The following is a 27,717-nucleotide window of genomic DNA, read 5'->3' on the forward strand; positions in this document are numbered from 1 at the left end:
AGATCTTTCTAAAGAAGAGATCCAAATGCAAATATCAGCGTCTGATACTCCAAATCAAATAAACAACAAATGCATAAACCAGAATGGATGCATGTTAATCCTGGTGAAAAGCAAAGACACATCTGTGGTACATGTGGCAGGAAAACAGCCTTGGAATAGTTACAGCTCAGGGAGTTGGGAATAAGGTGTTAAACCTGATTTCACAATGTAGGAGAGCAGAGCTGAATATGAGCTAAGACAGGTGCATAAGAAGAATGTCTGGGAAGGAGAAAAGCCCAAGGTACAGGTTCACAGGTCAGGATAGAATAGAAGCTGGTCTGGCACAGCTGAGAGTGTCTTGACGGCCCTAAATCCCAAGAGCCACCAGCTGCAGCACCTGTTCCTCTTGAATCTGACTGGCGGGTTGTGGGGGCTGACCTGCCTGCTTCCCGGAAGGGTCATGACACCAATCAATGGTGACTGCACCATCCCACACATTGAAAGAAGGGCGCTCTGTTGGGCAGATTCACTGTCAACCCCGGGTCTTACTCATTGTCATAAAGCTCTTATGTTTACCAGTGCATTAAATATACTCTTGCAATAGAAATCCTCATTTTCATGCTTGAAATACATTATCTAATGGCATATCTATTTGACTTTTACTACACGCCTTTCATTCCTCTAAGTGAGGTAATTGACCTTTACTTTGCTACCCTGTGGATTAAAAGGCTACACCACACTCTGCATTTGATATTTCCAGTCCTGTAGGAGAAGCAATTTCCATTTGCTTTGTTGCAGGGCTGCTCTTTGGGTGGGCCCTGAGATGAAGGGAAACCTGGAGGCCCGAGACTGTATTGTGACAGTTATTGTCACTACTGTGTGGATTTTATTAGAAACGTACAAGTCACTTGATTTCTGTGGCCATATCTCCAGAATCCTAAAGATCATGGGCTTGTAAGACTTCCAGAACCTTCTTTGATTCAGGTAACATATCCTCACTCTTAGTGAATCAGGGATTGAAGGCATCCTTGGATTTGGTTCAAGCACCTGAATGCTTAAAATCATGTCTAAACTACAAAATTTGTGAGAGAAAAAATATTTTTGTTATTGGTAATAGCCCAAGCCCTATCAGCCAGGTGTACAAGAAACCTTTCATGTGCTAATTTGGCTGCACTGTTACATAGAAGTCTACAAGTTAGAATTTGGGAATCTTGGCTTTTTCTAGTGCTCCATTAGCTTTCCTTCCTGTAGCTGCAATGATAACAAAAATAATGAAAATAACAATGGGGATGGTGACAATGACAGTGGCAATCACTATATGTCAGGCACTGTTTTTAAATACATCAAAGATTACGATCTATTTTTCTTCCCTCCTTATGAGGTAGGAGCTATTATTATCCAATATTATTGATGAAAAAAATTGAGGGTAGGTAAGTGTTAAGTCACTCACACTTCCAGCAAGTGGTAGAGCCAGAATTCAAATTGAAGATTTTTGGACTTGGGAGACAAAAGACCTGGCAATAAGTTTGGATCCTAATACAGTTGGACAAGTGATGTCAGAGGGTATTTTATAAACAACTGTCCTATTTCTAGAACATTCTCAGGCTTCTCCAGTTAGCCTCCAGAGGAACTGTGTTTCTTTCCCAATACTGCAGGAAGGATTCAGGAACATCAAGGTGAGTCAGTCAACCAATAAGGCCTTGTATATATAAATAACAAAACTCTTTCCACATGCCAACTAAAAGATCAACAAACATAGGTGATGAATGCTGGGAACATCATACTCCTGGGAAAGCTGGTGATTGATTGCTGAGGTCTTTGACCTGACATCTCCTGGACAATTTAGTAGTATCCTTCCTGTGGTCTGTTTTACAGTCTACTAACTCTTCTGTGGACCCTTACCTTCTTCTGTCTTCCTAATTCTGGGTCCTCCTAAGACAAGGATTTGAATATTACATTTGAGAAATCATTCCAGAAGGCACTGTGAAGAAAGGGGTATCATAAAGTGCTGTTCTCAGAACCATCTCCCTAGATGACAAGGAAACTTAGAGTATCTGCCCTCAAACATGCCTCCTTCATTGTTTGCTCCTGGGAAGTTAATTCACCTCTGACTTCTTCAACTTGGTGGCCAAAAACCAAGCACACTGACTCAAGAGACCAGGAAGCTGGCCAGAAGCAGTGAGGGGAAGGGCATCTGTGTTGACTTTCGGGTAGGCTACAAGATGGGAGAGGCAGAGATGCTTTTGCTGCACACGGTATATCTTTTCTTATACAAAATCTTACTCCTATCTTTCCTTTCATCGAATGACTTTGATAACCTGGGAAACCAAAGCAGAAATCTTTGGCAACTCAACACAAGGCCAAAATGTTATTTTTTAAATACTTGAAGAAAAAAAGTGTTTAAAGTATTGTTAATGTATTTGAAGCTTGTTGACAGTATTGTTAATGGCATCTGGAGAAAAGGAGTACAGAGAAGTATGCGAGGAAGAGCTAAAGCATTGTTCTTCCATATTGATACCAAAACAAGGTGTTTTTGTTTTTTTGGGTTAAAGAATTGTTTTATTTAACTTTATTTATTTACTTATTTATTTTTAATTTGTCCAGGGACGGACAGAGTGAAAAGGGTGGGGGGGGGTGAGAAAACAAGCCGCCAGGTCCAAGACTCGAACTTCTGTCAGCAATGTGGGAGACCAGTGCCCTTAACCACCATGCCACCTGCCAGGCCCAACAAGTTTGGTTTTATAACCTACTACATGTAAACTCTTTAAGAGTGAATTATTTTCCTTATCTGTAAAATGAGGGTAATGATACCTGTCTATCTCTCATGAAGTTGCTGTAAAGGTAAGATAAAATACCAATAGGGAAATATAATTTTATGAATGTGTGGTTAAATACAGAATAAGTTAAATAATACTAGAGACTTTATTATTATCATTGTTGTTAGTTCTCTGATTCTGCATTTTCACATTTCTACAGTGAGGGGGTGAAATTAGTATTAAGAGCTTCCTGGGGACCAGCAGATGGTATAATGGCTGTCACTGGACTCCCATGTAGTCTATAGTGGCTCAAGTCCCAGACCCTAGTGGCTTAAACTCACACTGGGCACATGTGCGTGCATGCCCAAGATTCCAAGAGGAGAATGGAGGAAAAGGGATTGTGGCATGACCATCCCTCCTGGGGGGTGATTTCTTGCTTTCTGTCCCTCTGTCTTTCTGGCAAAAACCTCTCAAAAAAAAGAAGAAAGAAAAAAGAATAAAAGAGTTTCCTGTACACCTGGGCTCTGCTCAGCAACAGCGGATCTAGCCCTCCCCATGCCTTGCACTCAGGAAGTTCACCATCCTGATCCCTCTCCTCCATACCATGGTGCCTCACAGTGCCCTCAACTTTCTCCTCATCTTCCTATTATATATAAAATAAAAATGAGAAAATTTAATGACCGTGGAAGAGTAGAGTTGAAACAAGCCCCTCCTTTTTGTAGATAGTGTTTTATCGAAAGGTTTGTTTTGCTAGTTTGTAATGGTTCAGTGCTTAGAAGCAGCCAAATCTCAAATAGAGGACCTTATCTACTATATTTAACACATATTTTATAATGATTGATGATGACATCAAGTGAATGAAAACTTTGTTAAGTACCTACGTGTAAGTTGATGGTGGCACTTGACATGCTATCTCACTCCAAAGTCATAGTAAGACCAAAGGAATTGCTTATTATCATCTCTATTTTGCAGAAAAATTAGACCTAGAGAAGCAGTCACTAACTAAAGGTCATACACTTTCACAGTGATCAAGAGTGGGTTCATATTGAGGTCTCTAACTCCAAAAAAATCAATTAATTTTAAACACCCCCCAAAAAATCCTAAGTACCATGTAAGATTAGAATTGGAATGGTCTGAAATTATCGAGCATATTCTAATTCCCATCTCCTGGTGGTAATGTTTCTCCATTTACCAATGGTAAATCTTCAGCAGAAAAATTTAGTTGGCCCAGCTCATCTTTTCAAACCAGGTCCCACTCAATCTCTGAAGTACCTATTTTAGTAATTTATCTAATCTAGCTTCATCAGCATGAAAGGTGGTAGAACCATGGAGCAAGAACATAGTTCATCCTATGCACTAGTCAGGTGTATTACTCGAAGTCTTTGCTTGCAAGTGACAGAAAAAGACATAGGATTATTTTAAACAGAGACTATGTTGGCTCATATAACCAGAAATCTAGGACATAGTTGGATTCAGACAAGCAGGCGTACAACCTATGCAAAGTGATCAGGGCATTGTCACTGTCTCTTTGTTTTGCTGGCCTCTGTCTTGACTTTATTAGGAGCCAGAATTCTTGTTTTGGCCAAAATGGCTCACAGCAGTTCCGGATTTGCCTTCTACCAGTTTAGCAATACCGTGAGAAAACGAGATTCTCTTTACCATAATCTCAGCAATGACCCCAGGGTCAATTTTCTAAGAAATTAGGTCATTTTCCCCTCATAGAATTAATCATTGCTTCGGGCTGGTAGGTGGTATGGTGGTTAAAGGCGCTGGACTCTGACATGACCAACCACAGTTCAAGTCCTGGACGTGGTGGCTTGCTTTCTCACTTTCTCTCTCTCTTTCTCACTTTCTCCCTCTGTGGTCAAATTTCAAAAATAATGATAAATAAATAAATAAATAAATAAATAAATAACAAATAAAGTTAGATAAAATAATTCTTTAAAAAAAAAAGAATTAATCATTGCTTTCAGCAAGATAGACTGGGTGGATGGGCTGAGCCTGACTTCTCTGCTCACTCACCCCTGGATCTGGAAGTTGGAATCCCCTTCCATAACATTCTTACTCTGACATTGAGCAGGAGTGGTCCCCCCAAAAATGAAGACAGGATCATTAGCACTTGAAAAACTACAACATAAATTCTTACTGCAATTTAGATACTGCCAGAAGGTTGGGTCAGTGGAGCAGCCAGTGTGGGCATGTTTTTAACACAGGTCCAACCCCTCCTATAGCAAAGAAATATAGCCCCAGTAAGCCAGCCTAGCTTATACAAAATAAACCAGCTAGTTAGTAATCATATCTAGGTCTCTTGATCATATATCATTTTACACTAAACCATACCTTAATCCACGTTAAATTTTTTGTTGCTAACTTGCAGGGGGAACGTATGGGTTGAGAGAGAGAGAGAGAGAGAGAGAGAGAGAGAGAGAGAAAGCACTCCCCGCCCCCACCACCATAGGTAATGGTCACACTGAAATCCTTTCTTCTCCATTTCTCCATCCTTTCAGAATTTGGGGCATGAACATGTGCCTGGCCAGGGCTTGAACCATACAGGACCCAGCGGCTTTAATGGCCAGGCCACCAACGCGCCTAAATTATTTTAAATTTTACTTTTTGTTAAAAACATTTTCACGCATTTTGTTCAGACCTCACCTCTGAACAGTTAACCATCCAGGTAGAAAGACGGCATGTTTTCACTGATTAGGACAGATAAGCACAATTTTTCCTGTTCCCGTCCTACCTCTCAGATCATTTCAGAACTCATTGCTGTCTTCATTTCTATTTTCAGGATTCTTTGCTTTGGAGCCTTTGTATCTAATCTTCAGTGGCCCAGCTTGGGTCATTGGTCATGGCAAGTAAGATCAGGCTCCTTTGGTGGGTACAGGGTTTTTTTCTTTTTTCTTTTTCTCCTGTCTTTCTGTGGGCTTTTTTTTTTTCTTTTAGTCTTTAAAACTTTAACTTTTCCAAGGCTTGTTAGCTAAAGTAGGCCACCAAATAAGGGGAAAAACAAAGGCTTCGCTAGGTACACTCTTCTCTATTGGGTATTATTTCATTTCTCAGAAAAAAGAAGAATTAGAAGAAAGCTATTTCCCCCAATTTTTCATACCACCCATGGAATCTAATTCAATTTTCTCTCATATTTTGTTGTAAACTAACAGTATAGAATAAGGTCACTGTCATAAAATAATATTCTTCACCAGATTTGACTTTCTAAATTTCCTAGTCATAGAGCTGTTTATTCATCCTGATCCATTTTCAATCAGACTCTAATAAGACCATTCACAGAATAAGACCCTTTCTTTGGTGGATTAGTACACATATTTAGGAGATATCAAAAACTTACTTGACCATGGAGCCTGACAAAGGAATGCCACACAGGCCGATGGCTCTCCACTCTTTCTCAGAGCCTCACTGAATTCTATGACTTTGCAAACCCAAGGGAACATGAAATTTATTCCCACCCTAGTTTTTTTTAATCCCAGTTTCCCCTAGGAAAAAGTATTGTTTAATCCAAGGAAGTATATGAAAAAGAACATGGCATAGTTCACAACAAATTGGCAATAACCTAGATGAGAGAACTATTTCACTTATGTGTTTCTATAAAGAGAAAAAAGAAATAATATATGCAGTTGATTACGTAAACCATAGAATGGATGAGAATATATAAAAATCACTTAAGGGACCAGCAGTTGGCATAGAGGTAAGGGCACTGGACTTCCACATGGCAGACTGTAGTTTGAGTCCTGGACCTAGTGAATTGAAAATCATGCAGGATGTATGTGCATGCATGCCTAAAATCTATGCAGAATGGAGGAGAGGGGTTTGTAAAATGTCTATCCCCCCTGGAGGATGATTTCTCACTTTCCCTCTCACTGTCTTTCTCTTTTTCTGTCTTTTCTGGCAAGTGCAGATACCCTATAGTTAAAAAAAAAAAAAAAAAAAAAAGAAAACAAACAAAAAAACTTTACAAATCACATAATTACATAAAAAAAAAACTATTTGTAATTGCTAGGACTATTTCATTTAATCCTTATAGCACTCCTATATTAAAAATACTGATTGTATAAGCCCCATTACATAGGTGAGAAAAGTGAGACTCACTTGGGAGTACCCAACAGCCTCAAAGTAAAGCTCAGATTGAACTCAGGCCCCTCCAACTCCAGAGTTTAGTGTCTGTTTACCTTGATGCCATATCCCTGCACCAATCTCAGACAGTCCATTATCTCAAATTTATAAACTTTTATTTTTATTTTATAGTCATGGTACTCGCCTCACTAGTAAGCTAAGAAATAGAAAAGAGCTATTTTTAATATTATCTAAAAGAGCCAGCTGCTTAGTGAGTCATGAAATCTGACACTTCAGTATAGGCAAGTTTAAGGTCTCAGGTAAGGTTTAAATGGAATTGTTAGAGGGTTTTTAAAATGCAAAGATGTGTAAATCATTTATTGCCTAAATGTACAAGAAGACTTTCTGGTCATTGTTTCCATCTAAGGGCAAGCCAACTGCCTTATATATTTAATAAAAGACCGTAATATCATAGTGTCCACGAAGAACTAATCAAAATCTGTTTTTATTTCACACTCTCAGAGAAAACTATTAGTAGTTCATTTTTCTGCCAAAAAAAATCTATACAGTTGAGTTTTCAAAAATAATTTTCCCACAACAGAGTTCAAGACAGGAAAACCCATCAACCAGGGGCCACACTAGGTAATCAATATATTTGTGAAAGAATGAGCTCAAGAGCTATTTGGAAACATACCCTCTTGCTTTGCAGGACAGCTTCCAAGAATTTTAATGTCCCTTTCATGCATGCTTATCCTAGAATACAGGAATCCAAATATGCTGGTTTTCCAGTGTCTTTGCTGGTCCGTTAGTATGTTGCTGCTTTCAAAATATGTGTTATAGGGCCTGCCCCAGGAACTGGTGGCTGGGGGAGCAGGGTTCCACATGGCTAACTGCATTTAAATCTCAGCCCTGGCAACTTGAGAAGAACACCAGGTACATGTGTGTGCATGTCCAAAATCCTAATGCAATGGAGAAATCAAGAAGAAAGGATTGCTGTGGCCAAGCCTCATGGGAGTCACTTTCTCTCTCTCCCTCTCTCTGTCTCTCTCTGGTGAGTGCTCATGCCCTCTAGCACAAAAAGAAAAAAAAAAGTGTTACAGCAGATATCTATTCACATTGAACTTTGGTCATGCATATTTTGAAAATATACATTTTCTGAAAATATTCTTGCTTACCAGTGATAACTGCCATCAGACTCTGGCTTTTTTCTTTTTTTTTTTTGAGAGAGAGAGTTTTTTTGCTATGAAGCATATATGCTTGAGAGAGACAAAGAAAGTGAGAAATCATCCCCTAAGGGGATGACCACACCATGGTCCCCTCTCCTCCATTCTCCTCTTGGGACTTTGGGCAAGCATGCATACATGCCCAACATGAGTTACAAGGCCCCAGGTCCAGGACTTAAACTGCAGTCAACTCTGTAGGAGTCCAGTGACATAACCATTACACCATCTGTGGGTCCCACACTGGATTTTTCATTAATGAAGAAAGTTGTAGTAGAATGCTGAGAAGACTGGAACCCTTTCTTTCCTTGTAGGATTGTGATCAGGCCAAGCCCATCTGACATTTCATGATCTTGGCTTTTGCTGTAATATTATGCTTAATAATGCAAGTGATCATAATCGTAACATATTTATCAAGTTCTGTCCTGTGTTGAGATATGCTGTGGGTAAGACAGACTCACAGTAAGGGTGCCTTAAACAGGTAAAAGTTCATTTCTTTCTTTCAGTTGACAAGTGAGTGCTCAGGGGCTGAGATGGTGGCCTCTATTCTAAATACCTGCTTTTACCCACCTCACCCCAACTGCAATGGAAGCCCCCAGTTTCAGCCATAGACAATTTAGTGCAAGATGTTCAACAGTATGGTCATGCTGCAGGAAGTAAATGAGAAATGACGAAGGACTACAGGCCTCCAGTTAATCAACAGAAGTGTCACAGACATCACTTCTGCTAATATCCCACTGGCCAGCACATAGTCATATGGCCACAGATAGCTAGAGGGGATTCTGGAAAATGTAGTCTTTTCTCTAGCAATCATGTACCCAGCTAAAAATACTGCTGTCAGAAAAGAAGAAGAAGAAAAATCAGAGTGCCTCAATTAACAGACTCAGCCTGTGTCATGTCACTTAATTTTCCCAACAACTGCTACAGTAGGTATTTTATTACAGAGGAAGTAAACTGAACTTATAACTAGCCTTAAGGTTTTGTCTGTTGCAGAGCCATGACCCCAGGGATCAAATGCTTTTCTACTGCTTTCTATTCTATTTTGGATAAATGCCATATTTCTTTAACTTTTGAAAAAATGTACAAGTCATTGCTCTTTAGTATACTCAAAAGGTTGTACCGTATCAGCACTATGTAATTCTGAAGATTTATCATCACTCAGGAAGAAAGCACCTATCCAGTAAGTCCTCCCCATTCAACCCTCTTCTCAGCTCCTGAAAAGCACTAATGTGCTTGTTGTCTCTTTAGACTTGCATATTCCGGGCATTTTATCTAAAGGAAAGCACATGTTATATGGCCTTTTGTATCTGGCTTCTTTCACTTATCGTAACATTTTCAGGGTTAGTCTATGTTCTAGTATGTATCAGTACTCATTCACTTTTTACTAATATTCCATTTTGTTCATCAGCCGAGGAACATTGGGTTGTCCCACTTTTTGGTTATTATATTAATAATGCTGCTGTGAACATTCACACGTAGGTCTTCAAGTGGGTGTGTTTTCAATTCTCTTGGGTAAATACCTAGGACTGCAATTGCTGGGTCATATGATAACTTTATATTTATCTTTTTGAGCAACTATCAGACTGTTTCTTTCCCAAAGTGACTACACCATTTTACATTCCCGCCAGCTATGTATGAGTGTTCCAATTTCTCCACATCCTTGTCAGTATTTGTTAGTAAGATACTGTACATCTTTTTCATTTTTTTAAAAAGAGATTTTTGCCACAGTGCTCATGCACTTGCCAGAGAGACAGAGAGATAGAAAGCAAGACATCACCTCCCAGGGTTATGACCATGTTATAATCCCCTCTTCTCCATTCTCCTCTAGAGATTTTTGGCATGCACACACATGTGCCCAGCATGTTTCAAGTTGCCAGGTTTGAGACTCAGACCACGGCTGACCACATGGGAGTTCAGTACCTTAACCACTATACCACCTGCTGGCTACTGTCCATCTTTTTTTCTATCATAGCCAGTTTAGTGGGTGTGAAGTCGCATCTCATGGTGGTTTTTATGATGTTGAGAATTTTTTCATGTGCTTATTGGCTATTTAAATAATTTCTTTGAGAAATATCTATTCAGGTCCTTTGCCCATTTTCTAATTTGATTGTCATTTTATTATTAGATTGTTAGAGTTCATAATATATTCTCAATATACCATGTGGACCAGTAAATTTAAACCACATTTTATGTAAATTGTTTCATTATTATCTGAATTTGCTAATCAGGATACTTGACAGATATTATAAACAAAGTCTCATGGAAATGTTGTGAAGTTTGTACAAGCAGGTCTTCAGGAAGTTCACAGAAATGTGTATTATGAAAAAATTGCATGGATTTCAAAAAGTTTTGTAACAAAACAAACTCATATACTTTAATTCCATTTTCCCTCGAACTTTTTGAAGTCACCCTCATATGCAATAATGTGTGGAATATGCAAAACACACTGGCACAATGCTGGGTGCTTAGAAGTATTCAGTTAATGTTGTTTGTTCTAAATTACTCATCCAAGGCCTCATAGCAAGTGAGCGGCAAAGGTGAAATTTGAGCTAGGGTGTCTGCTTCTAGTGTCATAACTCATAATCTATAAGTCATATCACTGTACTCCTCCCACTTCAAATAACATGTTGAGAAGGGAGCTAGAAATTTGTGTCAATGTGAAGAAGAGGGTCAAGGGGTTGCATGAGGCAGAGAAAGTATGCTAGAGATATTACATAATTTGTCACCTTTCAAAAAAGATATTTGCAGACCAACCAGGTGGCATGGTAGTTAAGGCACTAGATTCCATATGGCTGACTGTGCAGTTCAAGTCCCAAACCCAGTGGCTTAAAAAATACACTGAACACTTGTACATGCATGCACAAAATCCTGAGAGGAGAATAGAGGAGAAGAGATTGTGGCATGGCCATCTCCCCTAGAGGGTGCTTTCTCACTTTTTTCTCTCTCTCCCTCTTTGTGTCTCTCAAGTGAGCATATGCACCTTATAGCAAAACTTAACAAAACAAAAAAAAAAAGATATTTGCACTAACATGTTTATTTTCTAAGAGCAATTGTGTACCTAGCACCAGTCCATGGCAGGATGTGCAACCAGGGGCTGTTGCAGATTTTGTAACGTGGAAACTTATGCCTTTTGGGAGGTAGGGAGTAGGCTTTATTAAGCAAAAATCTTCATTAATAACAATAAATAAATAAATTATATCTTTGTGTAAAATTATATGGACACATATGACCATGTGATTATATTTCTGGGGTCCTCCTCAGGACAGTGGAAAGTCACTGAGGAGGAACTTGATTCAATTCACAGTGAAGCCTCCCATGGCACAGAAATGGCCAACATCCTGATCTGCAAGGCCTGGCTTCTTCCTGTTCTGCTTCATAAAGGGCCAGTTTCTAACTTGTCTTAGTCTTTCTATTTGAAGCATTTGTAACAGACTACATGGACCTCTAACTCACAGGAAATTCTGGCAGATAACGTGCTTCCCAGAATAGATATATTAAGTTATAAAGAAAAACCAGGCAGACGGTATAGGTTTTTCATACCTACTGGCAGGTGGCACAGAACTAAATGCTGGAGCCTTTTTATAAGCAAGATTAAATTGTCTTGTGACAGCTGGTCACTAAACTACAGGAAATACAGACCCACTTGAGCGCAAGAACACACTGGTGTTCATCAAGTTTGCATTATAGAATAGAACTCAATGTTTTCTTTTTAAGTCTGTCTTAGCGATGCCCTTATTTGACAGTGTCGGCTCTTGGTCACTTGCTCACAAGTTGATGTACAAGATACACACAAGTCAATTAGTTCTGTTTGCAGTGTCTCTGTATGTGTTCAGTGTGTGTAAATAGGATTGGTAAAAGGGCTTAGTCCTCAGAACAGCAGACCTTTGACTGCAAGGAAAGCCTTTTAGGTCTTCACTTGTAGAGTTGCTCCCCCACCTGATGTGGTAGTAGTTGTGGGAGCCAGATGGCCATGAAAATTTGTAATGAATCTGTCAGAGACAAGCGAGATGTCACAAAAATCCACCCTCCACCCATCACAAGGCCAGAGGTCACAATACCAGGAATTGAGAGCAATCTCCCAGCACTGTGCAATCCATTTTTTTCCCCCCACCAGAAGCAAAGGCACTAGGGCAAGGGCTCTATATAAAAGATCTTAGCATCTGATTGGAATGGGGGTGGTGAGAATAAACTGAGCTGTGGAAAATGAAAGGGAACTGTTTCCAAATATAGGCCAATGTCATGGTGTCCCAATATCCTCTTTCAATACTAAGCCCTGGCATAGCAATTGTCACAATGACTGAGAAAAGACAGCAGAGAGCTGAGTGAGGTCACCGGATTTATGCTGGGGAAGCTTGCTGCCCAAGCTGTATTCCCTAAACTTCAGTTGAACCAGGGTGGCCATCCTTGTATGAGAAGCTAAGCTGAAAGATGCACATTCCAGAATAATTGTACTATACAAATATGTTTTTCCCCTCTCCCCTAAGCTATGTTCTTTCTTTGGGACTTTCAGGCATTGTTTTAGAATACCTCTTTTTTTAGTGTAGTCATCTGAAGTCCAAATTAAACTAACTGGGTTACAAGGTCTCATCAACTTTGTAGAGTTCCCTTTGTCCAATATGAGGTTGATTATGAAAAACTAATGAGTACTAATGGGCATGTAGACATTTTTAGCAGTTTTGATGTAATACAATGTAATATAATGTAATACAATGCAATTCAGTTTTGATGTACTACAATGCCTATTAATTCTCTATTATTAGTTCATGACCATGCTAGACACAGTAGAACATGCACCGAAGTTCTCTTATTCCCATTTGCTCAGTCATTACATTTGTTGGAACACCTATTATGTGCAAAGCACCTTGACACCTGCTGGGGATGTTACAATAAATAAGGCAGACGTGACTGCTTCCTCCCAGGAGGTTATGCTCCTGTGCAAATGACAGAATAAGGAATTAAAATACAGTATGTGTCTATAGCAGGGATAATATGGCCTTTGTCATGTAACTAGCCTTGCCTAGTGTAATAGGAACATGAAGCAAAGACTTCCTGCTGGGTCATAGGAGCATTCAGATAGTTGACCAGCAATTATTTTTTGAATATCAAATAGGAGCCAGACACTGAGATATCTAAGTTAATATTGAAGGGAAGAATCATCCACATAAAAGAGGTAAGAGGAGGAAAACACAATGTTGTATCCAGAAGAACCTATTTGTGGGACCAGCAGGTGGCATTATGGTTAAAGTGCTGGACTCCAACATAGCTGACTACAATTTGAGGCCTGGACCTGGTGACTTGCTTTCTCACTTTCCCTTTCCTTTTTTCTAGTGAAATTAAAAAATAACAAGGGACCAGCAGTTAGCGTAATGGCTTATGTCGCTGGACTCCCATGTAGTCAGCCGCAGTTCACGTCACAGACCCGGTGGCTTAAAACTCACACTGGGCACATTTGCATACATGTCCAAGATCCCAGGAGGAGACTGGAGGCGAAGGGATTGTGGCAAGGCCATCCCCCCTGGGGGGTGATTTCTCGCTTTCTGTTTCTCTTTGTCTGTTTGGCGAGTGCATGTGCCCTATAGCAAAAACCTCTCAAAAAAAAAAAAAAAGAAAACCAAGAAATAAAATAATTATTTTTCAGGGAAAAAAGTTTGTAAGATGTCTTTAAGACCAAGTTGAAGAGGTAGGTATGGAATTAGGAGTGAAATAAATGAAGCTGTAGAAAGAAAAGAGGTAAATTGCTAAGAGATTTGCAAGCCATGTTACAGAGCTTAGAGTCTATCCTGAGAATAATAGGAAATTTACAATGCTTCTAAGCCAGGACTGACCCGGATGTACTTGTGTAAAAGGAAGTTTTTACTATTGTGTTGGGACTGGGCTAAGAAGGAGTGTGGGAGTCGGACTAAAGCACTACGTTCTGTCTAGAAGCTGTTGCAATGAGTCAGATCAAATATAATGATGAACTCATTTAAGGAAGTAGTAATTTCTAGAATGGTGGGAATTTGGGGAGATCATCAAGGAAAAGGAATCTGAGGATTTGAGGACAGATTTGCAGATTAGATGTAGGACAGGGAGGAGAAGTCATCCTTGGTTAATTGGGTGGAAAGTGAAACAATTACTGAGAATGTGCTGACAGAAATCATAGGAGGGATGGATTGAGAAAGGAAGTCAGAGTTCAATTTTTCATGTGTCGAGTTTGATGTGTGCAGGAAGCATGTTGATGAATATATCCAAAGTCCAGGAGAGAAATCTGTGATAGTGGTACATATCCAGGACTTATCAATTCATTGATCAGATATTCTTCATCAGATGGTAATGAAGAGAGGGGTTTCCATGTATCCCTATGGATAATTGAGAATCCGTGAATGTCCTAAAATTTTTTCAAAATGTTGAGCCTGTTCTCTATGTATCATTTGAGGGAACAGGGGGAAGATGAAGAAAGTTCTCTTTAAAAGTTCTACAACTCTTAGGAAATTAAGCTCACAGAGAGGAATTGTATGGACTACCTAGATAAGAGTGTCCAAGAATGATGTGCTGACTCTGCTTATCCATAACCCAAAGAGCAGCACGTGGACAGGACAGGCAGGGGGCGATCCCTGATTAAGAGGTTGAGTATGTGGCAGGAAGAGTGTCAGAAAAAAAGGCAGTGGTTCATAGTTCACTGCTCCAAGGGGTCAAATAAGGCGAGAAAAAGACTACATTAGATTTCCAACAAGAAGGTCATGAGTGATCTTGGCAAGCAAGGCTATTATCAGTTGGAAAGAATGAGTAGGAGATGAAAAACAGATTACAAGTGTGGGAAAGTCAAGAAGGGAGATGAGAATGTAAAAGTAACTGGAGGTGAAGGCCAGATACAAGGTGACTATTACCTTACCTTAAGATGGGAGTGACTTGTGCAGCAAGTAAAAAAATCTTAAAAGCACTAAGAGCTTTAAGTAACAATGAATCAAACCAAACAGAAGCATTAAGGAAATCAGAGGAGTGGAGCTCTGGGTATCTACAGTGGTAAGAATAGATTTCAGGGAAGGGATATGAATTGAATTCAGACTTGAAAGACTAATAAGCATTTGGACAGGTGAGAACCAACTATTAGTGAGAAGAAACCAGAGAACAGTAAGACTAAACATTCTTCTCTTCTCCTTTTACCTCCTTTTGTTATTCAAAGAATATTTTCTCAGCTAATATAATGTCTTTAGAATGGAAATTGCTTGTAACTCAGAGAGTGACTACAAGTGTGGAAGTATTAACAGTTACAATATTTATAATTCCATTTACAACTACTACTTGCATTCTTGGTCTTCACACGTAAAACCAGCATAGTTTCAAGGGTCACATTGTTCATTTCCTCATTTGGAATTTTTAACACCAGATAGGGTGGTAAATCAGTATAACCTGCTGCTTCTTTCACTTAGGTTTCAAACATGCTCCATATATATAAGCACCCATAAATAAGGGTGCTAATGTTGGAAGGAAAAAAGATCCTTTAATAAGCAACCTGGCACAAATAACTCCCTGCATATAGGAAATTGTTATAGGATCTAACCCATAATTAAACATCATCTTTTTAACTGAATAATTTTTTCTCCTACCTCTTTAAAAGATTGTACAAGTATTACTTATCATACGTGATTTTTATGTATCTGAGTTGAATAGACATTTTTTAAGTAGTAGCCTTCCAGCCTGTTAGAATGCACAAGCATATGAAAGGCAGAAGGTAGCTAGGAGTATTAGAAATATTAGTAGACCCCCCAATGAAGGTGACTCTTGGTCTTATGAGAGTGGACTGAGTAGATGGCCATTAGTTTAAGGACTATATCATTCAGTTAGAAAAGAGGTCAGTTCTCAATAAGAGCTTAGCTGTGGAGACCAGCAGTTGGTATAATGGCTATGTCTCTGGACTCCCATGTAGTCAACTGCGATTCAAGTCCTGGACCCAGTGGCTTAAACTCACACCAGGTGTGTGTGCACACGTACCCAAGATCCCGAGAGGAGAATAGAGGATAACGGATTGCGGCGTGGCTATCCCCCCGGGGGGGGGGGGTGATTTCTCGTTTTCTGTCTCTCTGTTTCTCTCTTTCTTGTGAGCGCACATGCCCTACAACAAAAACCTCTCTAAAATAAAATAAAAGCGTGCCCCCCCCCGGGGGGGGTGATTTCTCACCTCTTCTCTGTCTCTCTGGTGAGTACACATGTCCTCTCTAAAATAAAATAAAATAAAATAAAATAAAATAAAATAAAATAAAATAAAAAGAGCTTAGCTGTGTTTTTTCTTCCTTGTTGTAAGTATGGGTCAGTGTTCCACACAGATCATGGATGTACCACTTTATTGAAACTTGAGTTTCTGTATTTTTGTCCTTGTTCATGGAAGAGGCCAGGGTCATTTTGTAAAAACACATACACACACACGCAAACATGCACACACACACACACACACACACACATTTTCAGGCTCTTTGACATATCTTGGTACTTTGTCCCCAGGCCTGAATGTTCAGACTATCTTGTTCGTGTGGACACATCTCTTCCTACATTATTTTGACCACTGGTCATGGGCACCTCGTCAACTTGGGTTTTACCTTTCCAGAAGATGTGGCCCGTGTTTAGTGTAATACCATTTATAACCTACTGCATCACCAAATACCAGGCTAGCCTTTGCAATTTTACAAAGACTTTAGGTATGGGAATGTATTTTTGTGGAAAGTGCATATCCCGTTGCCTCTCATATATAACAGCTTTATTCACAGGGATTGACTTCAAACCCCTACCACATATAGTTTCTTATTTTCTAGGCTCCTAAGCACCTTTTATTAGAGTTTTTGGCCTGTTTAGGAGAGACCCTTGTATTACTTTATTTGCTGTGAGCAGGAAGCCTGAGGATTACTGTCTCACTTCACCTCAAGACAGTTAGAGGCCTTGGTCAAAAAACTCCTCTGATATGAGAAAATGTCATTTCAAAGCCCAGAGTAAAAACACATGATTACAACCTCTTTGGCCTATAAGAGTAAGTATGAATAACTAATGTATTTCATAGTTGTGTTTTTTTTATTTAATTTTTATTATTATCATTATTTTAATTTGCCATAGGGCATGTGTTCTCACCAGAGAAAGAAAAAAAAAGGGAGAAGGAGAGAAAAAGAAAGCCACCTGGTTCAGGACTTAAACCATAGTCAGCCATGTGGGAATCCAGTGCCTTAACCACCAGGCTACCTACTGGCCCTAATAGTTATCTTTTTTTTTTTTTTTTTTAGCAAATAAAAATAGTCTTAATGATTTAAAGAGGAAAAGAAAGACAGTAGCATTATCCTTTAAACTCAGGTAAAACTATAATGAAATTGTCATAGATTTGATACAAAAAAAAAATTAAAACTCTCACTAGTAGCAATATTTTGAATATTCCTTGAGAAACCCTTGAATGTGGAACACAGAAGTCTTATGAGAGCTCCAGGCCTCCACTGAACCTATGGCATTAGGCTCACATCTAGTGTGAGAACAGCTTTCATCGTAACACCCTCCGACCCACACCTTTGAAAAACACTCAAAAAATGTTTGAGGGCTGGGCCTGCAAGTCTATATTGTACCAAATGCTCCTATGTAGCACTAAAGCCCTGCATGGTTTGAGAGCCACAACCCAAGTAGATAGGCCGGTAGAGCCTCAGTGGTCACTGAGACCAACCTGACTTACAATGGACTCTTTGTTTCTCCTCTGCCTAGGTGCAAGTGTAATCTCCACGCCACTGTGTGTGTGTATGACAACAGCAAACTGACATGTGAATGTGAGCACAACACTACAGGTCCAGACTGTGGGAAGTGCAAGAAGAATTATCAGGGCCGGCCTTGGAGTCCAGGCTCGTACCTCCCCATCCCCAAAGGCACTGCAAATACCTGTGAGTAATTCTGCTAACACCATATTCTGTACCTGACGGGCTGATAGTTCTCAACTTCACCTGCAGTTGTGATTTTACTCCTCTCATCAGTTGCCGCATTTCTCTTCAAAATGTAGCTACCATTTTCGTCTCTATTTTACCACTTGGAAGCATGTTTTAGCACTCTGCTCATCTGTTAAATTCAGACTTCTAGCATTCACGTTAAATGTGTTGGGAAATGATTCTTCAAGTCACAGAAGTAATTTTTTTTCTAGAAGGATGAAACAGGAGGTGATTTTATTTTTTGTCCTTCCTCAAATTAATTTTCTATTAAAATAACAAAGTCCAAGGAGAACTCTCAACCCGAACTTAATTTTAGCTGTAAACAACTTCCAGGAATTCTTTGAATGTATATAATTCCATTCCCCATACTAGATAACCCAAGAGCAATTTGAACCAGACCCTAACTTTGCCTAGTCAAATAATGCTTTTTTTCAAACTTCAGCAGTTGAACTTTTCCTGCATGGATCCTAAGAGTAGAGGCAACAGTTAGATAAAGAACATGACAGTAGCCACATGAATACCACATTAAGAAAGGAGATTCTGTGGGGACAGCAGATGGTGTGGTGATTACAACTTTGGACTCCCACATGACTGACCGTGGTTTGAGTCCTGGACCCAGTGGCTTGAAAAAAAAATCACACTAGGCGTGTATGTGTGCATGCCCAAAATCCCAGGAGGAGAATAAAGGAGAAGAGACTGTGGCATGGTCATCTGCCTGGGGTGACTTATGGCAAAAGCCTTAAAAAAGGAAGAAAAATAAAGAAAAAGACAAGGGAATTCTGTGTACATATGCAAGGGCATAGGAATTATCTTGTTTACAGGAACCATATGAGATGCCCCAACACCATTCACACGTGTCTCACTGAAAGTCTTCCATAGTCATAGGAAAATAGGATCTGACATTTTTAAGGAGGAAAGTGATTATTTCCAGAATAATTAGCCCAATTCCATGACTGGAGCAATTAGCCACCTACAAAAGCCCAATGTTTTTCCCCTTTAAAAAGTGGAGAATGGTGTAATGGTTACATCGCTGGACTCCCACATAGTTGGCCACAGTTCAAGTCCCTAATGCAGCAGCTTAAAATTCACGTCATATTCATGTGCATAAGTGCCCAAAATCCCGAAAGGAGAATGGAGGAGAAGGGAATGCGGCATGACCATCCCCCCGGGAGATGATTTATTACTTTCTGTCTCTCTGACTCTTTCTGTGTTTCTGGTGAACAAATGCCAAAAATCATAAATAAGTAAAATGAAAAATAAAAGTAAGAGAAAGGATGAAGACAGAATACACTCATTTGGTGAGAAGTAACAGGAGCAGCAGGACAGTGGGCACAGGGGAATGAGAACTTGAAAAGCCATTGGCATCATGTAAGACCAAGAATGTTATCAGGGACTTAAAAACAGCTGTGAGAAACAAAATGAATATCCTAGGAACCAGAAACTTATCAAATTAAAAGAAGAGTAATAGACCAAGGAACAAACCATGAAGTATGGACACATACAATTCATACATTCATAAAATTTCTGTGAAGCAGACAAAAATCCTTCAAAAGTTAAAAAAAACAAACAAACTCTCTTTGTAAAACTATTTAGTTCTTTTCTGTGTTAAAGAAAAACCAACTTCTCACTTCTGAAATTAATACAGTAAAACTTTGTTGAGCAGAAATGTTGACTTTTTAAGGTGATTTTATTCATAGAGAGTCTGTGGGCTTTCCTCAATTGTTGAGGGCTATCGACTCAATTCGAACAGATTCTTACAAGGTTGTTTGTTGGAATACTCTTTGGCCAGCTACCTAAGAATCCCTATCACCACAGTTGTCAAATTTAGTTTAAAATTTCCCCAAATGAAAATAGCTCAGATGTTATTTTCAGAGTCTATTGCTTCTTTAGCAGGACAGAAGGGAAGAGAGTGAAGTTCACAAACACTGGTATTTTGGCTCATCCTCAAGGCAGGCAAATTTGCCAAGGCCACTGGAGAGGCAAGAGGGGTAGGCTGCTATTGAAAGCTTCAGTTTCTATTCTAACATGACCCTGTTCTTGTACCCGTAAGCATGCTTTCAGTCTTTGATTATCTCAAAGGCATTTTCACTGGGAAGACCTAGCTTTAGACAAGCTTTCTCACAAAAATGGATTTCTTATTATATTCTCAGGGAATGACTTACATACCCCTAACACTTTACATACTGAAGATCATCAAGTCACTCTGTGTGGCCAAAAGAATGAAACCTCTTTGGATATTTCCTTATGGTTCTCACAGTCCATTCTTCCCTAGTGCTCATTGGCTTTCCCTAGACTTTTCCACACCTCTATTAAAAGAGGAAGGTGGCTGAGGGACAAGATTCTGTTACATGTAAGAAAAGAGGGTAATGGTAGATACCAGAAGATGGGAAGGGGATAAAGATGGAAAGGATGAGGGGAACTTGGTTAAAAGACTCAAGAGTGCATGTAAATAGTGGAATAGGTACAAAACAATGTGCTAGATTACAGTAAAGCACATTAGAGTAGAGCAACTTGTGACAATTCAATATATATTTCAAAATAGAAGAAGACTTGGTTTCAAAATAAAAAGCTTTAAAAAAAAAATTAGAAGGTGACAGATGGAGCATTGACCAATTCAAAAAGGGGTTCAATTTCATGTTTTAATTCTCAGCAGAAATTAGATGAAATATTTTAGAAATGATCTGCAATAGTCCAGTCTTGTAATGAAAAATATCCCTTCACCCAAATTTCTTACACATCAGATGTGCTTTCAAACATCTAAGGATGAAAGTAAGCTACTTGTATTTTGGTGCACTGGCTCCAGGATCCCAATTCATCCATTCACTTGCTGTGTGACCTTGAAAAAGTAAGCTAACCTCTCCCATAGTTTCCATCTGTAATGTGAGGATAATAACAGTTCTTACCTCATAGGGATTTTGAGAGGATTGAATAAGCTAATGAATGTGATCTGCTTAGCATAACACCTGTCAAAAATTAAGTGTTCAAAATAATTTTATTTTTAGGATTTTTTTATGAGGCAGCCTTATCCATTGTTGGACAGTTTTAATTATTATAAAGTTATTTCTTTGTATCAATTGTTGAATGTCTCCTAATTTCCATTTTTTTTTTTGTTTAAAGTAGTGAAAAAACTGTATTGTCCCTCATTTCATTTCTTCTCCTGGTTAACCATCATTAACTCCATTTTTCATATGATGACATTTTCATGTTTCTTACCTATTTGCCTGTCTTGAAAGTCTTCTGATTCATGAGTGTGGTACTTTGAGTCAAGCATAGAACTTTATGAACTTCTGCAATTCTCATTTTATATTAGCTTTTTCTTACACACATGCATACATGCATACACACTCACACACTCACATGACTCCAATTGGTACAGTGTGAGTCAATCATTTAATAGGGATACTTGGAACATTTCATATCCTAATGCAAAAATTGAAAAACCTAACAAGTAGAAAAGTCTTTCAACATCCACCCCTCAGTGGCCTATAAATGCTCTTTATACTGGATAATCTCTAGAGTTAGCAGAACCACAAGCAGCCAAGATAGTTTATGAATACGGTGGACAGTTTCTCTTTACCCCACAGGTTATTGCTAAGAAACTAGGAGTAGGAGGCCTTCATTAAAGCAGGGAATTATAAGACACTCCCCCCACACACTCCACTGAAAACACTCAAAGTACCACTCAGTTATCCTAGACTGGGCTCTTCTTGAGAGTCGTTGGGCTCTGGAAGTCCTGCAATCCAAAATAATTCAAAAGGCTGCTTTTGTATGAAGTATGTAGAGCCAAGAGTGAGGAGTTCAGAATGCCAGCACTCTAAAATACAGCCACCCATGTCTGTAAGACACATACTTCTCTGTGCAATTCACTACAATAAACTTGGCAGAGGTAGCAGTAATAACTTTTGTGATGATATTTTTATTATTCATACTTTTAAAACCCAATGTGTCTCTCAGTCTTTTAAACCATATACATGTGTATCAAACTATTTTTACAAATTTTATCTACAAAACTCACATTTTATAGAAAAGATGTTTCTTCTTCTCCCTATTGATCTTCACTCTGTGTATAGAAATCTATTTGTAATGTCCTTTCAATTTCATTTCTGTTTCCCAAGGAGTAGCAGATTTGTCCAACTTTGTGCTTAATTGTGATTCTCACAAAAAAAAGTACTAAGGAACATTCTTTAAGTTCAAATCCCTGTGGAAAAGCACATGCTGTTTTTCTACCTATAAAAAGTAATAAAAAGTAAATAATCACTTCATAGGATCCATAACTCCAGAAAAGATAATATAATATCCACACCTCTGCTTCTCAAACTGTGTTCTACAACCCCTAAAAGAATTCCAAGAAAGTTTGGAAAAATGCTGTATATTATGCTGACTCTTAGATATTCGCATTACCTTATCAAAAATATTTGAGAAGTCCTGCAATAGTCCTGCTATTTTCTCAAATGCTTCCCAAACTTAATTTGTTTCATGTAACACTTAACCTTCTATAAAATTCTGTTTAGGAGACATGCTGGTCTAAACAATATCTTGCAGCCTAGTTATTTAAATGTCATGAAGACAGAAAGCCCAGCTAGTTCCACGTATTCATACTTTTATTTTTCTCTTACCTTCACAGTGTAATAATATTCTTCACAGAAACAAAATTGAATTGTTCTGACATTGACATTGTTTGTTTGTTCAGAAATGCAACTTGAATTGTTACACAATATCTAGGGCTTCTTTGAGTGATGGAAAGTAATTTGATGATTGCTCTATTATTTTCTCTGGTATCAAATTTGCATTGACCAATTTCTGTTTTCCCAGGGGTACACATATGTATGTCATTATCCAATTTCCTAAGTGCTTTACATACATTAGTTTATTTTAAACTCACAACAGTCTTATAAGGAAAATACCGATATTTTTATTTTACACACATAGATTCTTATAATTATACAGGGAAAGAATCTTGTTTAAGGTTTACATGGCTAGTTCAGAATAAGGAGGATTTGAATTCAGGTGGCTATACATTGTATTTATTATATTGCATCTCAGGTAAAATTTGAGTGACTATTTCTGTCCTCCATTGGGGTTTAAGCTTCATTTTGACAACTACTTGAATGGAACAGTCTTCTGTAAATCTTCTATTCTACATCTCTCCTTGCTATTACTCTGCCTTCAAAGTACTCCCTTTCTACTCTTCCTTTAAATCTTTATGTTCCGTGGCCAGCAGATCATACAGCAGTTATGTCATTGGACTCCCACATGGCCGAACATTATTCGAGTCCTGGACCCAGTGACTTGAAACTCACACAGGGCACATGGGTGTTCATGCTCAAGATCCTGGTAGGGGAAAGAAGGAGAATGGAGGAAAAGGGATTGTGATATGGCCATCCCCTCTGGGGAGTGATTTCTCACTTTCCCTCTCATTGCCTCTGTCTCTCTCTCTCTCTCTCTTTCTCTCGAATGTGATCACATGCACCCTAAAGCAAAAGTCTCTAAAAAAGAAAAACGCTTTGTTTCTTACCTCTGCTTATTCTCAGTCTAAAAAGCGTTTTGTTTCTTACCTCTGCTTATTCTCAGTCTACAGTTTTATCTCTTGGCATTCCAATATATTTCTGTGGTTTTAGTCCTTAGTATTATTGGTTTAACAGTAATCAACAAGCTCTAAATTTAATCTCTTTAATGAATCTAATCAAATTTGATTTTTTCAGCTGTCTATAAAGATCTCAAAGTCAAAGTGCTAGATATTAAATTTGTTCCTTTTCCTTAAAGCATCTTTCTCTTCACTCTTTATTAAAAGTTTGCTTATTTTTTCTTTGCCATATTTACTCATCCCTTTATTTATGTATATTTAAGATAAAGGCTCTTAAAAAAAAAAAGTGAAACAAAATGGGGTGGTAATAAATGACCCTGTCATATATTGATTTATACATTTACATTGTTTCTTTCCTTTTATTTTCTTTTATACATTCAATCACATTATTTAGCTTACAAAATGAGTATTTCAAAAGGTGAACATTTCTCCCTAGTACAGTTGATAAAACAAAAATATCTTCAACAGATAATACCACATTTCTTTAATTAATTAATGCTTTGCTCCCTATTTTTTTTCTAAATGTCTTTCTTCAGACCCTCCTCTTTCACACACACTGTATCTATATACTGTGTTTTTATATCCTTTAGTCAATCAGTTTCAGTCATAGAGTGCAGATACTCAGTATACATTAAGTGGGGACCTACAATGCCTCTCCTTCATAGCCTGGCTTGCTTCACTCGCAGTAAATCTTCCATTATTCATCCACTTCCTGTAAAATGCCAGTTTTTTTTTTATGGCTGAATAGTATTCCATAGAGTATATGTGCCACAGTTTTTCTATCCATTCATCTATTCGTGGGCATTTGAGTTCTTTCCATCTGTTCGTGGGCATTTGAGTTCTTTCCATGACTTAGCAATTGTGAATAGTGATGCAATAAACATGGATGTGAAAACACTTTTCCGATTAAGTATTCTTCTGTCCTTTGGGTAGATACCAAGGAGTGGGGTTGCTAGATCATATAATTCTATTTGTAGCTTTTTGAGGAATCTCTGAGTTGTTCTCCACAGTGGCTGTACCAATTTACATTCCCACCAGCAGTGTAAGAGAGTTCCCCTTTCACCACAAACCCCCCCAGCACTTATTATTATTTTTTTTTAAATCTTAGTCATTCTGACTAGGGTTAGATGATATCTCACTGTTGTTTTGATCTGCATTTCCCTTACAATGAGGGATATTGAGCATTTTTTCATATGCCTTCTTGCTATTCGTATGTCATCTTTAGTGAGTGTTCTTTTCAACTCCTCCCATCTTTTAATAGGGTTCATCATCTTTTTTCCAAACAGCTTCAGAGGTGAGACGTAAGGGTTCAGGTTCATCTTTCTGGAAGTGGAAATCCTGTTTTTCCAGCACTATTTTTTGAATATGTTTTCCTTTTCACACTGGATTGACTGGTACTCCTTGTCAAAAATCAGTTGACTGGGAATTTATTTCTGGGGACTCTGTTCTGTTCCATTGATCCATGTGTCCGTTTCTGTGCCAGTACCATACTGGGTTTTTTTTGTTTGTTTATTGTTTTCTTTTTTTAAGAGGTTTTTTGTTTGTTTGTTTTTGTTTGTTTGTTTGTTTTGCTATAGGGCGCTCGCGCTCGCCAGACAGACAGAGAGACAGACAGAGAGATAGAAAATGAGAAATCACCCCCAGGGGGGTGACCACACCACAATCTCTTCTCCTCCATTCTCCTCTTGGGATCTTGGGCACGCACGCACACGCGCCCGGCGTGAGTTTAAGCCACGGGGTCTTTTATGATTCCAGACAAACTTTATGATTGTCTTTTCTAGATCTGTGAAGAACGTGTCTGGTACTTTGATTGGCGTTGCATTAAATATGTAGATTAATTTGGAGAGAATTGCCATTTTGATTATATTAATTTTTCTAATCCAGGAACATGGGATATCCTTCCTCTTTTTTGTGTCATTTTCAATTTCTTTTTTTATCTTCTTGTAGTTTTCCTTGTGGAGGTCTTTAACTTCTTTGTTTAGGTTTATCCCTAAGTATCTTACACTTTTGTGGCTATGGTAAATGGAATTACTTTTTTCAGTTCTATCTCAGTCTGCCTGTTGTTCGTATACAGAAATGCTATAGATTTCTGGATGTTAATTTTGTATCCTGCAACTTTACTGTATTCATGCATTACTTCCAGAAATTTTTTCATGGAAACCATTGGGTCTTCTATGTATGCAATCATGTCGTCTGCAAATAGAGAGGGTTTCACCTCTTCTTTTCCTATTTGAGTGCCTTTTATTTTTGCCTCTTTTCTGATTGAGTTGGCGACGACTTCCAGTACTATATTGAAAAGGAGTGGAGAAAGTGGGCATCCTGGTCTTGTACCCATTTTTAGTGGAAAAGCTTTCAGCTTTTCTCCATTGAGGATGGATCACTATGGTTTTTTCATAGATAGCTTTTATTATGTTGAGAAATGACCCTTCTATGCCGACTTTGCTCAGAGTCTTGATCATGAAAGGATGTCATATCTTATCAAATGCTTTTTCTTATTTTGGAAGTTTTCTCCTTAATACAACTCTCCAATGAAGTCTTCCTACACAAAAGCAATTGCTTCTCTCTCTCTCTCTCTTTCTCTCTTTCTCTAGATTCTTGATAATGTGTATAGACTTATCATTGGTTGACTATCTCTATCCAAAATTATGAGAATAATGATATCAGGTCATCTGGAAAGTCATTTCCATGTTTTTCAATGCAAAAATTCATCCCAATGATTCAATAGTTGCTGTATTAAGCTTACTATAAGTTTTATACATTGTGAAGTGCTTTATGTACTCCATCTCCTTAAATATTCCCAATAATCCCATGAAGTATGTGCTCTTATTATCTCCATTTTACAAATAAGGAAACAGAGGCACAGAAAGGTTAAGTAAATTGTCCCATAATCCCATACCTAATGCATGACAAAGCAAAATATAAACTCAGGTCTGACTATAGGAGCTAGACATTAACAATTTAAGGACAGGGCCAGGTTTCATTTTTGGTCTTTATAAATGTTTATGGAATTAATTATTCTGGTCAACGAATAAGTAAACCTAATACCCTGCAACACCACATGACTATGTTGGCTTCCCATTGATCTTCTGTCTCCTGGGATGTGTGGACTCCGCAGCTCTAATGCAAGAGCCTTCCAGTCTACAGGGAGGGACCATCTGAAATCTTGGAGGAAATGCAATGAGAAAAAGACTCACTGGTGCTCCTGGCCCATCCAACCATCCAAAGATGACATATTGGCTGGCTGGTTTTATGTGCCTTCCCAGTGGCATACACTGCATGGGTCACTTGACTGCTGTCAGTCTCTAACCAACCTTCAGCCTTTGAGGCTCAGAATCCTAATTCTATCAGTGGCTTAAGAGATGTTCTTTCTCTCAGACCTTTATGCCTATAAACAAAGTTTGTAGGCCCAATGTATAAAGTCAGAATAACAACTCCTTACTTATGCATATCCATCAGCCCACAATATTTTATCTGAAGCTAATGGGACCAGAGATAATTCAAAATTCAACATTTTAATGATTTTAGAAAGGTGGTGTAGTGTATATATATTATATTACAATAATATCCATAGCAGCATATCAGGCTGTACCACTTAATCAAATGATATTTCTGTAGCAACTACATGATTATTCTTACTGACATTTTCATACTTCTGTAGCAACTACATGATTATTCTTACTGAGTGGGATAAGGTAAGACCATAAATAATAACCTCATATCAGTTCCCGTCTGGTTTTATCACCAAATTAGTTCAGATCATATTAGGTTGTGCTTCAGGTCTATTTTGAAAAAAATTGTTCATTTTCATAGTTTTTTTGTTTCATTATCTATTTATTTTTTGGAGGACTAGAGATAAGAGATTGGGACCTGCAATAAATTCACAGGAAGCTTAGAGAGCTAGTTATAGGTTCTTTGGGACGTAGGCTTCTGGCTTCAAATTTTACTATGAGTTCAACTGACTAAGATTATCTCGGGCTTAACCTCTATGTGTTTGAGTTTCTCCCATCTGCAAAATCAACCTGATTATGATTTCATAGAATTATCATGAAAATTAAATGAATTAATACATGTAAGGCATTTAGAGAGCCAGGCACCTAGTAAGCACAAAGTAAAGTTAGTTGCTGTGGTCATTGTATTTTTCAGTGAGCTCTAGCATGTGATCAGCAGATTCTCCCTTTGAAGACAGCAGG

At 38.4% G+C, this 27,717-nt stretch overlaps 1 protein-coding gene across 2 annotated transcripts in view; it reads left to right on the forward strand.

The window, feature by feature from the left end:
- Positions 1-27,717, forward strand: part of NTNG1 (netrin G1) — a 307,364-nt gene that overhangs the window by 257,009 nt on the left and 22,638 nt on the right. For both annotated transcript variants that reach the window (XM_027772277.1, XM_027772278.1), the window contains exon 3: positions 17,729-17,901. In XM_027772277.1, the coding sequence (XP_027628078.1) occupies positions 17,729-17,901 (173 nt within the window). The remainder of the gene's footprint in view (positions 1-17,728; positions 17,902-27,717) is intronic.

Source organism: Tupaia chinensis, unplaced genomic scaffold, assembly GCF_000334495.1.
Source record: "Tupaia chinensis unplaced genomic scaffold, TupChi_1.0 Scaffold000270_1, whole genome shotgun sequence".
Classification (NCBI taxonomy): Eukaryota; Metazoa; Chordata; class Mammalia; order Scandentia; family Tupaiidae; genus Tupaia; species Tupaia belangeri.